We start from the raw sequence: 18229 nt of genomic DNA on the forward strand, positions 1-18229 counted from the left end.
CAGATCATGGCTAATCAATAAACTCACCCATGATAATGTCATAGAGAGTGCAAATTCTGGAAAGCCATAGAGAATTGAATTTTGGTCACTCATGCAGTAGTCGTAAAGGCATGGATTGAGAACAGGATAACGTTAAAGAAATTAGCCACTGGTGAATGAATTGGAAGGAATGGCCACTATGAACATCAGATCGGGAGCTGAGAATTCTATAACAGATGAGAATGAGTTGTACTGTGAGTGAGACAGGGGTAACACTGGGAAAGTGCAGAGAGTTACATGCTTGGTAAAGAGAGATATGAGCATAAAATGACAGTAGGATGAAAGGACACCAGGGCGTAGCAGTGAACAGGGCAAAAACGTATGTTATAAATTGAAAGGGTAAAAAGGTAGCAGTTAGGTTAGTGACCTCAGGTAAAGAACAGCAAGCAATGTACAAAAGCGGGTTAAGGTTATATAAATTGATACAGAATCAGAATCACAGAAGTGTTATGGTGCAGAAAGAGGTCATTTGATCTATTGTATCTGCACCAGCTCTTTAAATGAGCATCATACCTACTGCCAGTCTCCTCATACCCTTGCACATTATTTCTATCCAAATAATTATCCAATAATTTCCTGAATCCTTCAATTGGACCTGCCTTCACTACATTTCAATAGAGAGTAAAACATGGTTTAACAGTTTCTATACACAGAGACTTATGACATGGTAATTAGGAATCCTGCAACAAGCCCAATGATCTGTCTCAATCTGTTGGGGGATTCAGGGTTAGTGTTAAGAGTTAACCATTTACTCAAGTAACATCTTTTCTGAAATTCATGAAATAAAATGATTCACTTTCATTAAACAAACATTGTAGGAGGAAAACTGCTAGAATATTTGATACAACATTGCAGTGAGAATTAAACCCAGAAAGAAACTAAATGAACAATTAAACTAGAATTGTATATTCTGACTCATCTTACAGAGTGATTTTTTCTCAGTTAATATAATCTTGCATTATTTCCTCATGACTGTATAAAAATTCAATAATATTTCCAGGTTTTATCTATGTTGTGCTTCTGATAGACATTAGCCTACAATGTGTTCCAACTAATCAATTTAACTCAGATTATAATCAGAATGACAAAGTTTTACATAAATTAGCTCTTCTGTTTGTGCACAGGTATCTTTCAGAAAAAGTAAGATTGATTTTATTGTGAAGTAATTTATACCTGCCACTACATTAACCTTAGAATGTTGTCTAACCACTAATGGCTTGTCTCTCTCCCTCTGCTTTGGATGAAAGCATCTCTCAAATTGGATGAATACACTTGCATAATGTTCCTACTTAATTTGCATAACGAAGCTAAGAAGAAAATTGCACAAACAATTAAAACCAGATGAGAAATAAATATATTGTAAACCATTCTCAAAATATTTTTGCATAAAAAGGTCATACAAATCTCAGAAATGGAAATATTCAGTTTGGTTTTCTGCGTTTTTGATGTATTAGTTTTCTGAAGCTTTATCACTTTTTTTTCCATATCAAAAATTATAATTCTATTTCCATTACTGATTATATGTGTATCATAGCTATTTGTCTATGTTTGTATGACAAGTTGGTTTGAATGAACTAAAGATATCTATGGAAGTCATACAATTTGCTTGAAAAATTGGAAAACATTTTATCTTTTTGTTTTCAAATGCCTTGGCACAAACATGCAAGTGAACTAGAATTCATGGCATGGAGATATTTCACTTTCCCAATCATAGATACCGGCTCTCTCTAATCTCAACTCAAAAGAAAAATGTTTTCCAAACATTATTCAAAGAAGATAGTGCCTGATTCATAGAGCTGTGTCCCTCAAAGAGTGTTACTACTTCAGAGAAGTCAGAGTACTGTCTTTTGGTATTGCTTTCTCTAATGTTTGCTGGTCAAATCAAGGAATTGAGCATTAGTGCTACTAACTGTTACATATCCATGAGTATGTAAAATTACTATGTAGATTTCCTGACCAAACGGTTAGCCAGAGGCAATTGCAAGTGCAATCTTTCATCAGATTTATTGGAGTTCAAGAGATTCAGATTTCTGGGCATACTACAGTAAAGCGCATTTAAATTAAATATAATGCATATCCATAGCTACAACATTTTTAGATGAGTAATAATCATTATTACTTTTATTAATATAGTTTATTATTATTATTTTTATTCAGGCAACTGTGATCCATAATCTAGTGTTTGTTTGAAATAGGAATTCAACATGTCCAGTAAGTGGTCGTAACCTCCAAATTTAGATCCCTTATTCTAGTCTGAAGATATATGGGTTTAATAGATTTAGGGAGGCTATATGGGGCAGTGATATGGGAAAGACAGGTAATAGCATTGTCAACAGAAAGCAGCAGCAGAAATAGCATGCTATGTTTCAGCAGTAGCATGCTTCGGTTTAAGAAGAGAAGAAATGGACGTACTGTAGAAACTGGCCATTACGTAGTGTTGACAGCGATCACCTTTAAATTCATTTGGACACCTGACAAGAAAAACAAAAACCATAGAGAAAGAAACAAGATAGAAAGGATTTAACATTAGAACAGAGCATTCAAGGACACATATCCCAAAAACATTGATGAGACCACTGGATTGTTCAACAGCAAAAGAAATATTCTCAAAATAACATTTTTATAAATGTAGTTCTCTTTACATGCTGCTGCAGTCAAAATCCCCAACTCCAGTGCTGTCACCAAGGATACCTAGAAGTACTGCAACACTTCCTTACAATAACATACTTAGATCAGGTTTATACGTTCTCAAGGGCTCAGTCTCCAAACATCTTTGTCCGAAGAATCCAGGTTGGCATCTAGGGGAGGAAAAGGGGACAAATCACAAAACAAATGTAGGCAAATGCTAGGCCGAAGTTAAAAAATAACTTCATTCCCCAATGGGATCATTTGTGTTATAATGAGAAAGCAAAGAAGCTGCTGAAATAGTTTGTTCCTCTTTCTACCACTAGTTTGATAGGGTCTCTAATGGTTGGAACAGATTATTTCAGTACAAAAAACAAAAAATGAAAACATACATAATAAATAATTTTTATTCAAATTCAATAAAATAAAATGATGACTAATTTTGGATAAACACAAATAAATATCTTGTTTTGTGCCATAAAGTAATTTACCAAAACAACACTAATAAAATTGCACTATATATTTCTGACAACTGCAGTAAAAAAGGTAAGAACAAGCAAAATTATGGAATTTGAACCAATTCAAGCTGCAAAGACCTGTCACCTTGAAAGTGATACTGATATGAGAAGTTATTATAATTGAATGAATGAAATTACCATACATCATATAATAGAAATATAAATAGCCTTTGTTAAAGGTTTATGTAAATATTTAAAATATACATATGATTTGAAGTAACCCAACTTATGGTTTTAGAATTGTATTAACACATTTCATAATGCAGTTTTGCAAATTAATTAGGCATTAGGTGTGGAATTTTCGTAATGTCTACACATTAACAGTTGCATTTACAACCAGCTACATAAAATTGATTTTCAGAGGGAAGTTACCCCTATTTAAATCACTTCATATATGCTTCCCAGGATTCTGAACTGTGTTTCATCACATTGTGGAGAAATCTGCTTGGTACATGGAAAGTTGTGATCATTAGCACTTCTTTGCTTGCCCCAAGTACTCTGTGTCAAACTTCACGCCGGTTTGATAAGGTTATGTATATATAATCTCCCATTATATATTTCCAAATTTTTCTTCCCATTTTTAAAATATCTTTTAGTTTGCTGAAAATCTATTTCAAATAAAACAGCAGCCCATATATTCCAGGCAATTTGTGGATGAAGAGAATGGATACAGTTTTGATTAAATACATATTTCTGAATCTTCCACATTTCAAAACATCATCTGTTTTATTATGTTTCCCTACTGACCTCTAGAAATGTTCATTTTTTCTTTATCTTCTTTTGCTTAATTTCAGGAAATTTGCTAATTTCTGTTTATTTTCCTTCCCAGATTCAAATTTATCTGACCTGTGTTCTCATAAAAGTTTTGAAAAGCTGGATCAAGTTATCCTTTACTTAAACTAAGACATGATAAATACTTTGGGAGAACTCATTCTACAGATTGACAAAATAAAATCATCAATTAAATTATAAAATCTCAATGCATAGAAACAGGCCATTTGGCCCATCAAGTCTACACCAACCCTCCAAAGAGCATCCCACTCAGACCCACAACCCCAACATATCCCTGTAACCCTGCATTTCACATGGCTAATCCACCGGCCAGCACGACAAATTAGCATGGCCAATCCACCTAAACCTGCATATCTTTCGACTGTGGGAGGAAAACAGAACATCTGGAGGAAACCCATGCAGACATGGGGAGAACAAGCAAACTCCACACAGCCAGTTGCTCAAGGATGGAATCAACCCCAGGTCCCTGGTGCTGTGAGACAGCAGTGTTAACCACTGAGCCACTGTGCTGCCCCCTAAATTAGAACACGATGAGGAAGTGACAGTTTCAGTCTAGTTTAGTAACCTCAGTCTGTGAAAGTTTCCAACTAACCAATCAACATTTTCACAGTTCTCAGAAATCATCCAGCTAGTACTACATTTCATGAGCTGAATCATGTTGCAAAGGACGTTGCTCTTAGCTGTATTTTTGCAGGAATATAATGATTTTACATGGGACTTAAGTATAAAATGCATGTTCAGTAAAGGAAAAAGGATAAACATGGAAATTACAGTCAATTTATCAGTGATGGAGAAGCTTATAGATACAATAATAGTGGGAAATTTAATAAACATTTGGCCAAATTTGGACAATAAAGAATTTCTTAACAGCAAATCATGTTGCACTGCCTTATGGGAAAACCAAAATGGTGGCTGTTGGTAGTCCAGTTGTTGAAATTTCAAAAGGCACTTAATAAAGTGCCACACATTAGGCTGTTTAGCAAAATTTATACTAAGGGGGTAAGGGACCAGTTATAGCATAGATACAAAATTGGTTAAGGGATAGATAACACAGATGTTGTGAATGGCTGGATTAGCATGAGGACCACTTGTGAATTTGATTTGAATAATGACTTGAATTTCAATGTGCAAGACACAACTTTGAAATTTGCAAATGGCATAAAACTTGGAAATGCAGTAAACAGTGAAGAAAATAGCGATAAACCTTAATTGGACAGAGGATGATTCGGCTGGACACACAACAGGTGAAATTCAACTGGAAACATGTTAAATTTTGATAAGAGGAAAGAGGGGAGACAATGGCCCAGGAACAGATAGCTCTAGTAGTGTTTTGAAAGAAACATTTTTGAAATTATTGGGGAAGCTTCAAAAAGCAAAGACTCTATGACTTGTAAATTGAGGTATAAAGTGTAAAAGTCAGGAGTGTAATGCTAAACTTGCTTAAAACACAAGTTTAGCCTCAGGTGGAGTACATTGGGCAACATGCTTAAGGAAGAATGTAAAGGTTTCAGAGAAGTTACGGAAGTGATTACCTAGAATTGTAACAGGAATAATAGATTACAATTACATGGATAAATCAGAGAATAACATTTATCCAACTGGGGCTTTGCACCAGGTATAATGGTATTCTAGAAAAGGCATCTTTCCAAAGTTACATTCCTTTTAGTTCTATTTTATTTTGTTCAACAATGTTTCCCTAATTTGAAATATCACCTCTGAGTATGTAGGATAGATTTCTCCACAACTGCAGATGCTCGGCAGAGGTTCAGATTTGTATACAAAACTATTGGAATTTATTACTTTCTAAACAGAAAATTACTTTTACATTTTAAGCAGAGTCAAAATTCTTAAAATATTCTTTCCAACTTTGAAATCTATGTAAAGAAAAGTTGTTAAATTCAATTAGTTATGATTAGTATAATATTAGTTATTCACAATAATTGGCACAAATCATGAAGTTCATTTGCTTGCCTTTCTTTTTCATTCAAATATGCAGAAGATCAGAAAATAGTGTACTATGAAGCATATACTCATAGCTAAAATTGGTGAAATAAAAACTTTGAGGGTCAAATTATCACACAGTGACTAAATCATACACAGACTGATGGAATTAGAGAGCCAAGAATCCAGATGAGGTGGATCTTGCCTGCTCCTGACACCAATTAATGCAGCACATTACAGAAATGTTAAATTCAAGAAAACTGCAGGTGAACAAATGTGAAGACTAGAGGAAAGAGCATTTAATCTTCACAAAAAATAAAACACTTTGTGTTGATTGACAGCTTGTGAAGTAAAATACGGAAAATTTTTCAAACCAAGGAGCATTGAAGACTATGGAAAGCCATCAATGCAGAATTATATTTTATGATGAATGCTCATCACAAACGTTGCTGAGGTGACTGGACACAGTTTAGTATGTTATTTACTGTTTTCTCCAAACTTTGCAAAAATTTTCATTTTGGTAACCATGGGTTAAATTATCAAGGGCATTGTATGAGTTGAGATGTTCATTCACCATTACTAAAGCAAGTCCAAATGTTTTGAAGGTCTTTGTTAGGATACTTGGAACTACATAGCATTTATTAATCCATTTTGTCACATAATGTGACATGTGCCTTTGCCCATGTTGTTTTACCACCTGGAAAATTCCAAGTATCAGCCTTTCTATAATGGAAGGCATCAAGCAGAAGCATGGCAATTCACCACAGGAAGTTACAGAATTTAATGAGTTCGTTCTTAATCTTACAAAATCTGCCATTGGCCAGTTAAAAAAGTAATAATAAATAGATTATATATCCTGGGTACAGTCCTCTAGCCCATCCATCCAGATAATGAATGAAATGTTCAAAGGAATCTATAGAAAAATAGTTATAATGTGCCTGAAAAGTAAATTTCTGTGGGGTTTATCCCAATCGCCTGCCATAACTTCAACAGAAAACTTGGAGAATTGCCATAAATAGCAGTTTATCCCTTTGTTGCAGGACTTCTGTTAACATTATGACAGTATATGAATTGAATCCAGTTATGATAGATATCTAATGACTGGGCTCTGAAGAAAAGACCTGCAGAATAAATGTTAGTCATTGTGGTATAGCCGCTGTTTTAAAAAAAAGTGAGGAGAAATGCGGCAAATGGAGTGACTAAATGCATTGTTATGTGTCGTAATGAGATATGTCCAATCAAAATAAAAAGACATTTCATTTGTGGCTTGTGCAAATATTTTGAAAGGCCAAGGGTTTTTTATTTGACGCAAAGACCCTAGTTAAAATTGTTATTGATGTCAGGTATTCACAGGATTAGTTTTGGGTATGGTGACCCGAAAATAGCTCAATGACCTCAAGCATGATCCTGTCCTGTCCTGAGATATTACCACAGTTGAAAATTCAACAAATTCATTATATTAAAAAAACGCTTGTCCTGCATCTCTAGTCTTTGGTCAGACAGTTTATACAAATAGGTAAGCCGATTGTGACATTTTACTAGGTCACAAATTGCTATTAGAATTTATCATTGAGCATTTTTCATTAATTATACATCGACATTGATAAAATAACTCAATGATCTGAATTCCAAGCATCAACATGTCAACTTCAGCAACATACTGTCACTGTCGGTTAGGTTTTACCCTAAAGCATAAATCAACAACTTCAAACTAGGAAGCCACAAGTCAGCAGACAAGAAATAAAATGTCCAGGAATTATTAGGGATTTAAGTGATGTTATGTTTCTATATTAATTTTCTATTGAAGCAATCTTTCAGGCCTTGAGTTAATTCTTTTTTTGAGGAACGAGCTGCTTTCAGTTGAAACACTAACCTTCAAAAATCTTGATTAGACATAATTTTGAATAGCAGTTGGTGACTGAGTATAATATCAAAACTTACTTGCTTATTCAAATAGACTGCCTGACCAATGACTAGAAACATTGTAGAATTGTCTTGTAATTCAGTGCTCTGTTCCTACTTTCAACTATGGTATATTGGAAGGCAAGACCTACAAAAAAATGTATATCAATCAGTCTATCAATGAAAATTTACCTCTGTGGAGCAACGTAGGTTAATTGCTCATCTTTGCAAGACTTGGCTTAAATATTACTCAAAGGCTTTATTCTCTTTGATAACATATGTCTTCCTAATACTGCTCTTCAGATTGATTAATTAAATAGCCTCATTAATTTATTAAGATAGTTGTGATATTGGCTAGTGGAGTAAATCAATGATGCTTCTTTATATAGGTAAACAGGAAGGGCTGAAATGTATTGCCAGCACAAACAGTCTCTTTTATTGATTGAACTTGAACTCATTTCTTTTTGATTAAATGATTTTAAGGCCATTTGTCATGGTTTAATGTGTGACACATGTGTCCAGTCCCTATCAGAAGGTCAGAGATGAGAAAGCAATGTACAGTGAGATGTCATGCTTGGTTGTGGTAGTTGTACAATCTGTTTGTTTTGTTATTATTCCCCAATCAGACCAGACACCTATTCTTTGTAGACCAGTAATCAGAGCAACAACCTTTGAAAAATGGTTTGTGTTAGTTACATAGCAAAAAGAGCACAAATTCCATTACCTCACCAGTTAGCATTCAGCATTTATAAATAAATTACACAGACTCCGAATACATAATAACATTTCTTCTATGAAAAACCAACAATTTACTTTTTCAATGCTTGGATCATAGAAAACTTTTCAGATTCTTATAATTTTAATAGTGAGTTACTAAAAAAAAAATGAGTTACCAGCAAGTAGGCAAAGGTTTCCATTTTCCTAAGAATTTCAGGCAAATGGTCTTTAATTTCAAACATTAAAGTAATTCATAAGCAAGGTTCCATCAATAATCACTGCCTTCATTTCATTTTCTAAAACTATTATGTAGAATAGGAATACTTGCTACTTTAGATCACAACATTTTCAGTATTCAATTCTGTTTTTATAATGCTCAACAAAATCTACTCCTATATCACAAACTCAATCTCAACAGAGTGAACCAGGTGCTTACATCTTAATATTCCAATTGTACAGCCAACTTTCCTGTAAACTGAGAGCAAATTAAATCTTTATTTTTGCATTAGTCATGCCTGTGACAATTTGAGTAATGACCTTGAAGAAATATTGAGACCATGATTTAAAAGTAAGTCATATCTTCATGTCATTGCATGGAAACACTATATTTAATTAAAAGCAAAATACTGTAAATGTTGTAAAGTGGACACACACAGAGAATGCTGGAGATACTCAGCAGGTCTACCAGTATCTGCGGAGAGAGAAATAGAGTTAACGTTTCGAGTCGAGTGTGAATCTCTTCTCAGAACTGAAAAAGTTGCTCTGAAGAGTCATTCTGGACTCAAAATATTTAACTCTGTTCCTCTCTGGAGATATTGTCAGACCTGCTGAGTTTCTCTAGCATTCTCTGAGTTTGCCATGTAATTAATGAAGTTGGCTACTGTTAGCAATGTCAGGAACAGAACTAAATTACTGTAATCAGAGGAGCATAGTTATTCACTCCAGGAAGACAAGCAGCTGTCAGAAAGATTCAATAAAAACTGGGGCTTCTTGTCACAAGTCTTAAAATGTTTGGTGTCTTTATACAGTAAGTATTCATGCAAAATTGTGGTTGCATTCTTGAAAGCTCCTACTTTAAGTTAAGCAACTTTAAGTGAATCAGAGGATACCATAGGAATCAGTGTTAAAGTCAGGGTTAGGATCATCCAGCCATTTTTTACCAGGGAAGAAACAATGTACAATTTGAAAGACTGTACCACACATGTACAGCAATGTGCATTTCTAGCCTAAATGACTTAAAACAAAACTCATCACTAACTATAAAAGAAATACAACATAATATACGTCCTTATATTAAAATATAGAAAAAAATCTCACCTGTATTTTTAGATTGACCAGGCTCCAACTAGTGGCAGATGTTAGAAAGTGCAATGGAGCTTCAGAGTCACCGACTGGCCAACTCCTGCCACCAGATGGAGCACTTATGTACAAGATTGGAATAGGAGAATAGTCAGGAAGTGGGAATGTGATCAATGGCAAAGGGAGCAACTTCATGCAAGGCTGGAGGGAGGCAAGGACTAGTGGGGTAGGGAGAAAGCTGGGCCAGGTACAAATTGGGAGGCGAAGCTGTGGCAAGTACAGAAAAAGGCAATGCCAGGATAAGTAAAGGCAGAGGGGAAGAAGCAAAGGCAGGGAGCAGGTAACTCAAGGAGGCAAGGCAGGGGAATGGGTGGAGAGGAGAGCCAACGATGTCAACTGAAAAAGGCCAGTGTAATTCCAGGAAACAGGCCTTAAAAATAAAACAATGTTAATATGAAATCATGCTAAGTGGGGTTACTTAAGAGGATTTACTGTATATTGATTGTTGTTAGCTATGCAAGATCCATGTGTCAACAGAAATAAGACTAAAAACGGCAAACATATCCAAAAAAAATCACAAAAAGCCGTGTACTATTCTCCACATCATTTAACTATATGGCCAGTAGAATCATGGAATCCCTTCAGAAAGTGGCCATTCACCCATTGAGTCTGCACTGACCCTCAGAAGAGCATCCCACCAAGATCCAGTCTCATCCCTGTAAACCCACACTTACCATGGCTAATCCCCCTTGTCTGCACATCCCTGGACATTATGCGCAGTTTAACGCAGCCAATCCACCCAACCTGCACATCTCTGGACTGTGGGTGGCAACCAGAGCACACGGAGGCAACCCACATAGACAGGGAGAACATGCAGACTCCACAAAGACAGTCACCTGAGGATGGAATCGAAACTAGGTCCCTGGCAATGTGAAGTAGTGCTAATGACTGAGCCACCATGTTACCAATTAAAAGAACAATATTATATCTGAAATGCACAGAAATCTACAGCACAGCATCAGACTTTCAACCAGATAGGCCTAAGTTTAAATCCTGTTCTTGGCAATCATTCAAAAGGGCAAGTTTTATCAGTGGTCCACCAGGTTATTGAATTGAGAGCTTTTCTGCAGTTAACAATTCTACTTTTGGCTTAAAAAGATTAATAGTCCTGATCCACAGAACCATACCACCTTCTTTCACAAATCTGCAGTGTAAGCCTGTGAGATCAGGCGGCGTCTCTTCATTGGCTGAAGTCAAAAAGATGTTTTTGGTGGTAATAACAAAGACACTGAGAAGGGGTGGAGTGAGTGGGAAGAGAGAGGGAAATTGTGGCAAAACACATGTAAATTTAAAACACAAAATGGTTAATAAGTGCTGAATGGTATTTGATTAGTTTATAAAACTTTACAGAATTGTGGAAACCTCCTTATTAAGAAGGCTATCATGAGGTTATCATGAATCACAATACATTCTCCAATTGATTGATAAATCCAAATCTCCTAATGTCTCTAAATGCTGGTACTCATTTTAATAGCAACTCCTGTGATTGTAAAGCTGATGGGTTTTTTTTGTGTGTGGCTGTGGAGACAAACAATACACTGTAGATCAATTTCTGTGATGTCAATGGAGCCTAGGTCAAAAAGGCTGTTGACCTGGCAATACCAGTTATAAAATACTGCTGCAAAAAGAGTCTCAGAGTTTAAAAAAAAATGCTGATGCATTGTCAGTTTATTTGTGTTTTTCTGGAAGTACTACAATTAACTATTTATAAACTATATAAACAGAGAAGTTTATTTTTAACCAATCTATTTGCAGCAATGAGTAGTTAAATCTGAACTTCTTAACTGTTTTCTTTGAACAAGGTTATTGACAGATAGATACTATATTTAACTTTGAATCTCGATAACTATATGAAAATATTTATCGCAAAGACATGGAAACATTCCATTTCGTCCTTATTGCAAAAACAGAAGAAGATTGCTTGGTACCAAAACTATAAATCGATGTGAACTACTTGATTAGTCTGTGCATCATAACCCTTGTTTTACAAATGGATGTACTGTCATACACAACATGTCATGTTCTGGGCACATCTGATCATATCTTCAGGAGAAGTTTGTTTCACTGCTGTGGATCTAAGAATTAGAACCTATTAGCTTTTGTGGTTATTTTGTAAAGGAACACCATTAGCAACTCTAGAAGATTGGTAGCTAGTTCTCATCAACATGAAGGATCTAATGAATAGGACTGTGAGGCTAATGAATCGCCAGATTTCAGGTGATGCAAACAACATTTATGGTGTTTTTCCAAAGTCATCAGTAACGCAAAATGATTACTATTGGAACAAGCAATTAATTAATGTACACAATTCCTTTTAAAGTGTAACTTCTATAATGTGAGACAAGTAATTCTGAAGTCACATGTTTATATCTTCTTCTGTATAAAAGTCATACAGATAAGATTAAAATAAAATATTGGAAAAATTGTTAAATACTCGTAGTTTTGTGAACAATTTTGACCATAATTCCATTGTGTCATTGTTTGTAAGTATGTTTGTCATTGTAACATGCGGTGTTGCTTTCCTGTGTAGTTTTCCATATGAAGAATGAAATGCATGTTTGACAGACAGAGAGAGAAATAAGGAGTGGCATTTCATTAGAACCTTCAAGAAACACTGTCTCACAGAAAGTGGTTAGAGTCCACCATTGATATAAATAGAATGGTTTACAGTCTAAGCAGCTAAGGTTTCGTGATATTTACATCATTGACAAGAGCCACTAATTGACTGTGTTTACAAAAACTACATTTTCCAGGTGGTTTACGGGGGGTGGGGGTTGAAATAAGAGATTCAATTGAAATAGAGATTGAACTTAAAAGATTTCTTGTCACCCTTTCTCTCATTGTCTTTCCTTCCTTAAAATTTGATTTTTCAAGTATGGCATTGCAACTGGCATCTATTAATTAACATTAAGGCTGACATCATCAGAAACAGATCTATAGATACAAGAAACATGTCAAACATTCAAAGGATTACATTAAGCCATTGTTAGTGAATGTGGACCACGCAAAAAGATTTCCTATTATGCAGAGGGAATAGCGATTCATAACATTGCATTTAAAAAAAAATCTGAAAGCAAGAGGACTGTCCAAGTATAAATTCAATAGCTATAGGGAAAGATCAAAGAAGCTAAATATTCAAGTTAATATAAGACCCGGTATCAATCCTGAACTACTGCAGCCTGCTACTTTGCTGTAAACATGTACCAAATCTCTGGGGCCAACATATATTATTTCTCAACATTTTTGTCATTTGTGCCTCCTGTTGTCACTCCATTATCAGTTCAGTTATTTAAAATCTCCGGTCCTCCATTTAAAAACACATCCACTTTTCCAGGCTTTATTTTCTTATAAGCTGTTGAGCCTGTTACACCTCCGATTCTAAGAAAGGGTTACCGATCTAAACGATTAGGTTGCATTTTACAGGCCCCAGGTAAAAGATTTGTAGGCAGTATTTCTGAAAGGGTGTCATGTCTGCTACCCACCTACTTGCTCCGCTACAACTTTACCTGCCGCTTGGGAGGCATTGACTGGTCGGTTCATATGTAGAATGATTGAAGCCCTTAAGTGACCAATTAATGCCACTTTAAAAGCCTGATCCTGCCACAGTTACAATTTACCCAATGGCAGGAGAAGCCCATGTCAAATCAGCAGCTTTCACTGTAAGTGTTTATGGTAGGCCAGGGGAAGGTGCGTCCTTTCTCACCCCATGTTGCCCTTCACTCCAGCCTCCCACCCAACCCTGTAAGCCCCTGTAATACTCCTCTCCCATCTAACTTTCATTCTAACTCTTCGTATTGGGGACTTTTGAAGTCCCAGCACCAGTCACTTCTCCTGGTACGTTACAAGGAACAGAGTGCTGCCAACCCTTTCACTGACTGGGAGCTTTCTGACGGGGTATCTCCTGCCCAGATTAGGGCAGATGTCTTGTCTTAAAGTAATTAATGACTCTCTGGAATTAGATCGTTGTAGAGGGAGATGCTGGAGTGGTCCTGCCTCACCCCTGATTTTTCTCTGAGGGCAGGACTACAGTTTCCCATTAAATCCAATCTATCAGGCCCTAATTTCCTCTCTCCTTTTCTGATTTTCTGTGTGAGTCTAGCATATTCTTGTTTTACGTTCAGATTTTAAGATCTGAAGTATTTTGCCTTTCATTGCATGTTTCAAATCTTGTTTTAGTTGTTGACCCATACTTCAATATTTTGCACCTATAATATTTAATATGATGCTAGTAGATAATTTATTTCCTCCCCTGGTCATCTTAATCAATGCAGTGCTGTCTTCTCCTGATATCTAAACACTCTCACTCACATACACAAGCAAAATCTTTCAACAAAAGTGTGATTGCGTTGTAATCAGGAAAACAATTCTCCAATTATCCAAGATCATGAGCTCAAATATAGCTTCCATTAACATTTTCATAAATAACTGAACTTAGTAATGTTGAGGTTATTTGAAATATTTCTTTTTCACAAGAGTGAGATAATGAGAAGATACTTGCAGAATAAAAACATTGATTGAAACATTCCAAAATTCACAATAAATAAAATCAGTTAGGAAATTTAGAGTAGCTGATCCAGAAAAGATTTCAAAAACCAACCATAAAAAGCAGTTATCAAAAGTCCCAAATTTAGTTAATTCATTTATAGGCTGAAAATTTACAGCCGTAGGATTAGAGAGGTATGATCTTTCTTGCTTGTGTAAATGCCAGAATCTCACAGTAGAAATGATTTGGATTGGCAAAATGCACTGTAGGGAATTTAGCTCAGAACAGAAGATATTAAATTGATGCAAGGTAAATTGTATCAGTGAGGGAACTGTTATGGCATACAAATGAATTAACATTTTTGAGAAATATTTCACAAACAATATAGATGTTACCTGAAATCACTTCAGATGAGAAATGCTTCTAGTTTGCACAAAATGACTTGTTAACAAAACCTCTGAACAGCTTTATATTTCAAAGGGAAAGATTTAACAATAATAAGGAACAGCTGCCTTTTTTTCTTGTAAAAGGATAAATAATTATGTAGCAGGAATGTACCCATTCAACATGATAGCTCAGGGCTTCAAATCCCTATAAGCATCAACTGTTTTATCTGATTTGTTGGTCTCTTGTTATTTTCCTCATGAATAAACTGTATAAAGAGTGAGTAATTGCTAGTTTCACTTTGTATCCTGTTTCTTGAACATTTCTTCCAACACTTAACCAAAACCAGAAATCACAAATACCATACTGCATCCAGTTACGATCCTCATTCCCTCTGCATAATATAAGTACGTCTATACAGATGTTACATTAGAAGTACTGAAGGTGCCTTTACTGTAAATGTTTTTAAAGGAGGTTTAGTTTTGTATCACAATAAACACCACCTACACCTGAACTATTTTCAGATATGTATTCATTTAGTAGCCAAACAAAATGAAAGAATCTTATTTCAAGCTATATTTTTAGCCTGCCAGTTATCTAATAGAATACAATTTTGAATCTTGTCCATGAGGCCCATTTCTTGTTCTTTCAACCACTTCCATCCTGGCTGTTATGTTAACTGATATCGTTAACCGTTCCCCCTCCTTAGATAGTCCCTTTATCTCCCTCAAATCATCCTTCATGTGGCCTCTCCTAAAAAAAACAACCCCTGAACCTACTTCCTCGTAAACTACTGGACCATCTCCAACCTCCCTTACAACTCCAAAGTCCTTGAACATGTTGCCACCACACAGGTTATTGCCCATCTCTCCCACAACTCCATGTTTGAATTCCTCATATTAATTTTCTGGCTCTGCTATAATACCAAAATGATAGAAATGAATTCTATTTTTATTCATTCTCGGGTTAAGGAAGTCACTGAATAGACCAGCATTTATCACCCATACCTAATGGGCCTGGAGAAGGGAGTGATGAGCTGCTTTCTTGAACAGATATAATGTAGGGTCATCCACTGTGCTGCTAGGAAGAAGTTCCATGGTTTTTATCCTATGGCAGTATAGGAACAGACTCCCAATATAGTTTCAATTCAGGATGGTGTTTGCTTTGAGAAGAACTTGCAGGGTTGTGATCTCATGAAACTGCCCTTTGAGGTGGTAGAAATTGTGGGCTTGGAAGATGCTGTCTAAGGACCTCTGGGTGAGTTTTTGCAGTGGATCTTGTGAATGATCTTGTGCAGCAATGGTGGAGGGAGTGAATGTTGAAAGCCAGTTAGCTTGGTTGGCAATCAAGAGGGCTGCATTGGTCTGGATGGGGTCCAGCCTCCTGAGTGTTGTTGGTGTTGCACTCATCCAGGCAAGTAGAGAGTACTCTATCACATCATGAATTGTAGCTTGTAGGTGATGGAACTTTGGGGCTTTGCTGAGTTAGGAAGTGGTGTATTTATCATAGAATTCCCATGGTCTGACCTGCTCTTGTAGCCTAGACTAGACTAGTTCAGTTTCCAGATAATGGCAACCCCCAAGATATTGAAAGAAGGGAAATATGACAAAGGTAAACAATTCCTGCTTGTCATCTTTGACTTGTCTGCAGTCTTGGTCTCTGTTGACCATACCGTCTTCCTTTCTACAATAATCCATCTCTCTCCACCCCCTAACTGTTACTATATCCACAGACTGCTTGTCTGACATCAGTACTGGAGAACCTGAAATATCTCCCAACTGTATCAGACACAACCCATTCTCTTTGGTTCCAGTTACAAATATTATTAACTAGCAAATGATTACATCTCTTTCCCTGGCAACATCCTGAGGCTGAGATGTCACATTTAGCACCAAGATGAGCTTCCATCCACATATATGAATCATCACCAAGGGAATCTTTTTCTAACTTGTAACATTGTTCAATTCTGCCTCTACCACAGATCGCTGCTGCCCAATGCCTTTGTTCATGCTCAATGCCATCCATGCCTCTGTTACTCCCAGGTCCAATAATTCCAATGCATTCCTGATACCCTCCCACATTCAATCCTCTATAAACTTGATGTCATCCAACTATGCCATCCTTTCTAACTCACCGTCTCTGTGTTTGTTGATTTATATTGGCCCTTGTTTAAACAATATTTTAAAATTCTCTCCCGTTTTAAAATCTCTTCGTGGCCTTGTCCATTCCCACCTCTCTAATCTATTCCACTCCAGAATATTTTGTTATTCTTTCACAGGATTTGTTACCTATCCCTAATTTCCCAGAGGGCAGTTAACAGTCTACCATATTGCCGTGGGTCTGGAGTCACATATAGGCCAGATGAGGTAAGGACAGTGGTTTCCTTCCCTAAAGGATATTATTGAACCAGATGAGTTTTTTCCTGACAATTGACAATGAATTTATGGTCATCATTTGACTCTTAATTCCACAGTTGTTTATTTGAATTCAAATTCCACCATCTGCTGTGATGGGATTCAAACCTGGGTCCCCAGAACATTACTTGTGTCTCCAGATTAACAGTCCAGCGATATTAGCACCAGGCTTTCACCTCCCCCTAAATTATTTGCACTCCTTGAATTCTTGTCACTTGAGCATCCCAGATTTTAATTGTCAAAACCCTAAATCCTCTGGCTCTCTAACTTGTTTTCTTCCTTTAAGGTGTCTGTTAAAGTCTTCTGCTTTTTTCAAGTTTTTTAGTCATCTGGCTAAACACCTAACACAATAAGACTATAAGACAAAGGAGCAGAAGTCGTCTGCTCCACCATTCAATGAGATCATGGCTGATCTGATAATCATCATTTGGTTTACGGCCAAATTTTACTTCATAATACTTATATGAAGCACATGGGGCCATTTTACTACGTTCAAGATGCTGTATCAATATTTGTTGTCATTTTTGAAAGTTGTTTGATTTAGCAGTACAATGTAATGACAACTTCAGTACCTTTACTACATTTACATTTCTAGGCCCCCTGTGGAGCAGTGTTATGGTTGTACAGTCTGACTAATATAATCAGTTCCTTGTCAATCATCAAATCAACCTTCAGTACTCAAAACACAAAACATTTTCAATATTATAAAATTAAACACACTTAATCACAAGGAAAGTATTGAGTAAACACCTGAGAAAAATGCATTCACTTACTTGCAAGAAAGTTTATTAATACCATCAATATAATAACACACACCGCCATTGACACAGTAGGATTTCTCAGACTCATTGCATCTTCTAGCATGTCCAGATTCAGGTGATAGTGTAGTTGTAGCAGCTGCAAATAAAAACACGCATAAGTTTAGAATTAGTAGGAACTGCAGATGCTAGAGAATCTGAGATAACAAGGTATAGAGCTGGATGAACACAGCAGGCCAAGCAGCATCAGAGGAGCAGGAAAGCTGACATTTTGGGCCTAGACCCTTCTTTCTGAAG

At 36.2% G+C, this 18229-nt stretch overlaps 1 protein-coding gene across 2 annotated transcripts in view; it reads right to left on the minus strand.

The window, feature by feature from the left end:
- LOC109912652 (pro-neuregulin-2, membrane-bound isoform-like) overlaps window positions 1-18229 on the minus strand; it is a 663648-nt gene that overhangs the window by 33931 nt on the left and 611488 nt on the right. For both annotated transcript variants that reach the window (XM_048604004.1, XM_020512077.2), the window contains exons 4-5: window positions 17948-18071; window positions 2767-2837 (exon numbers count right to left, since the gene is read on the minus strand). In XM_048604004.1, the coding sequence (XP_048459961.1) occupies window positions 2767-2837; window positions 17948-18071 (195 nt within the window). The remainder of the gene's footprint in view (window positions 1-2766; window positions 2838-17947; window positions 18072-18229) is intronic.

This window comes from Rhincodon typus, chromosome 12, assembly GCF_021869965.1.
Source record: "Rhincodon typus isolate 14 chromosome 12, sRhiTyp1.1, whole genome shotgun sequence".
NCBI classification, from domain to species: Eukaryota; Metazoa; Chordata; class Chondrichthyes; order Orectolobiformes; family Rhincodontidae; genus Rhincodon; species Rhincodon typus.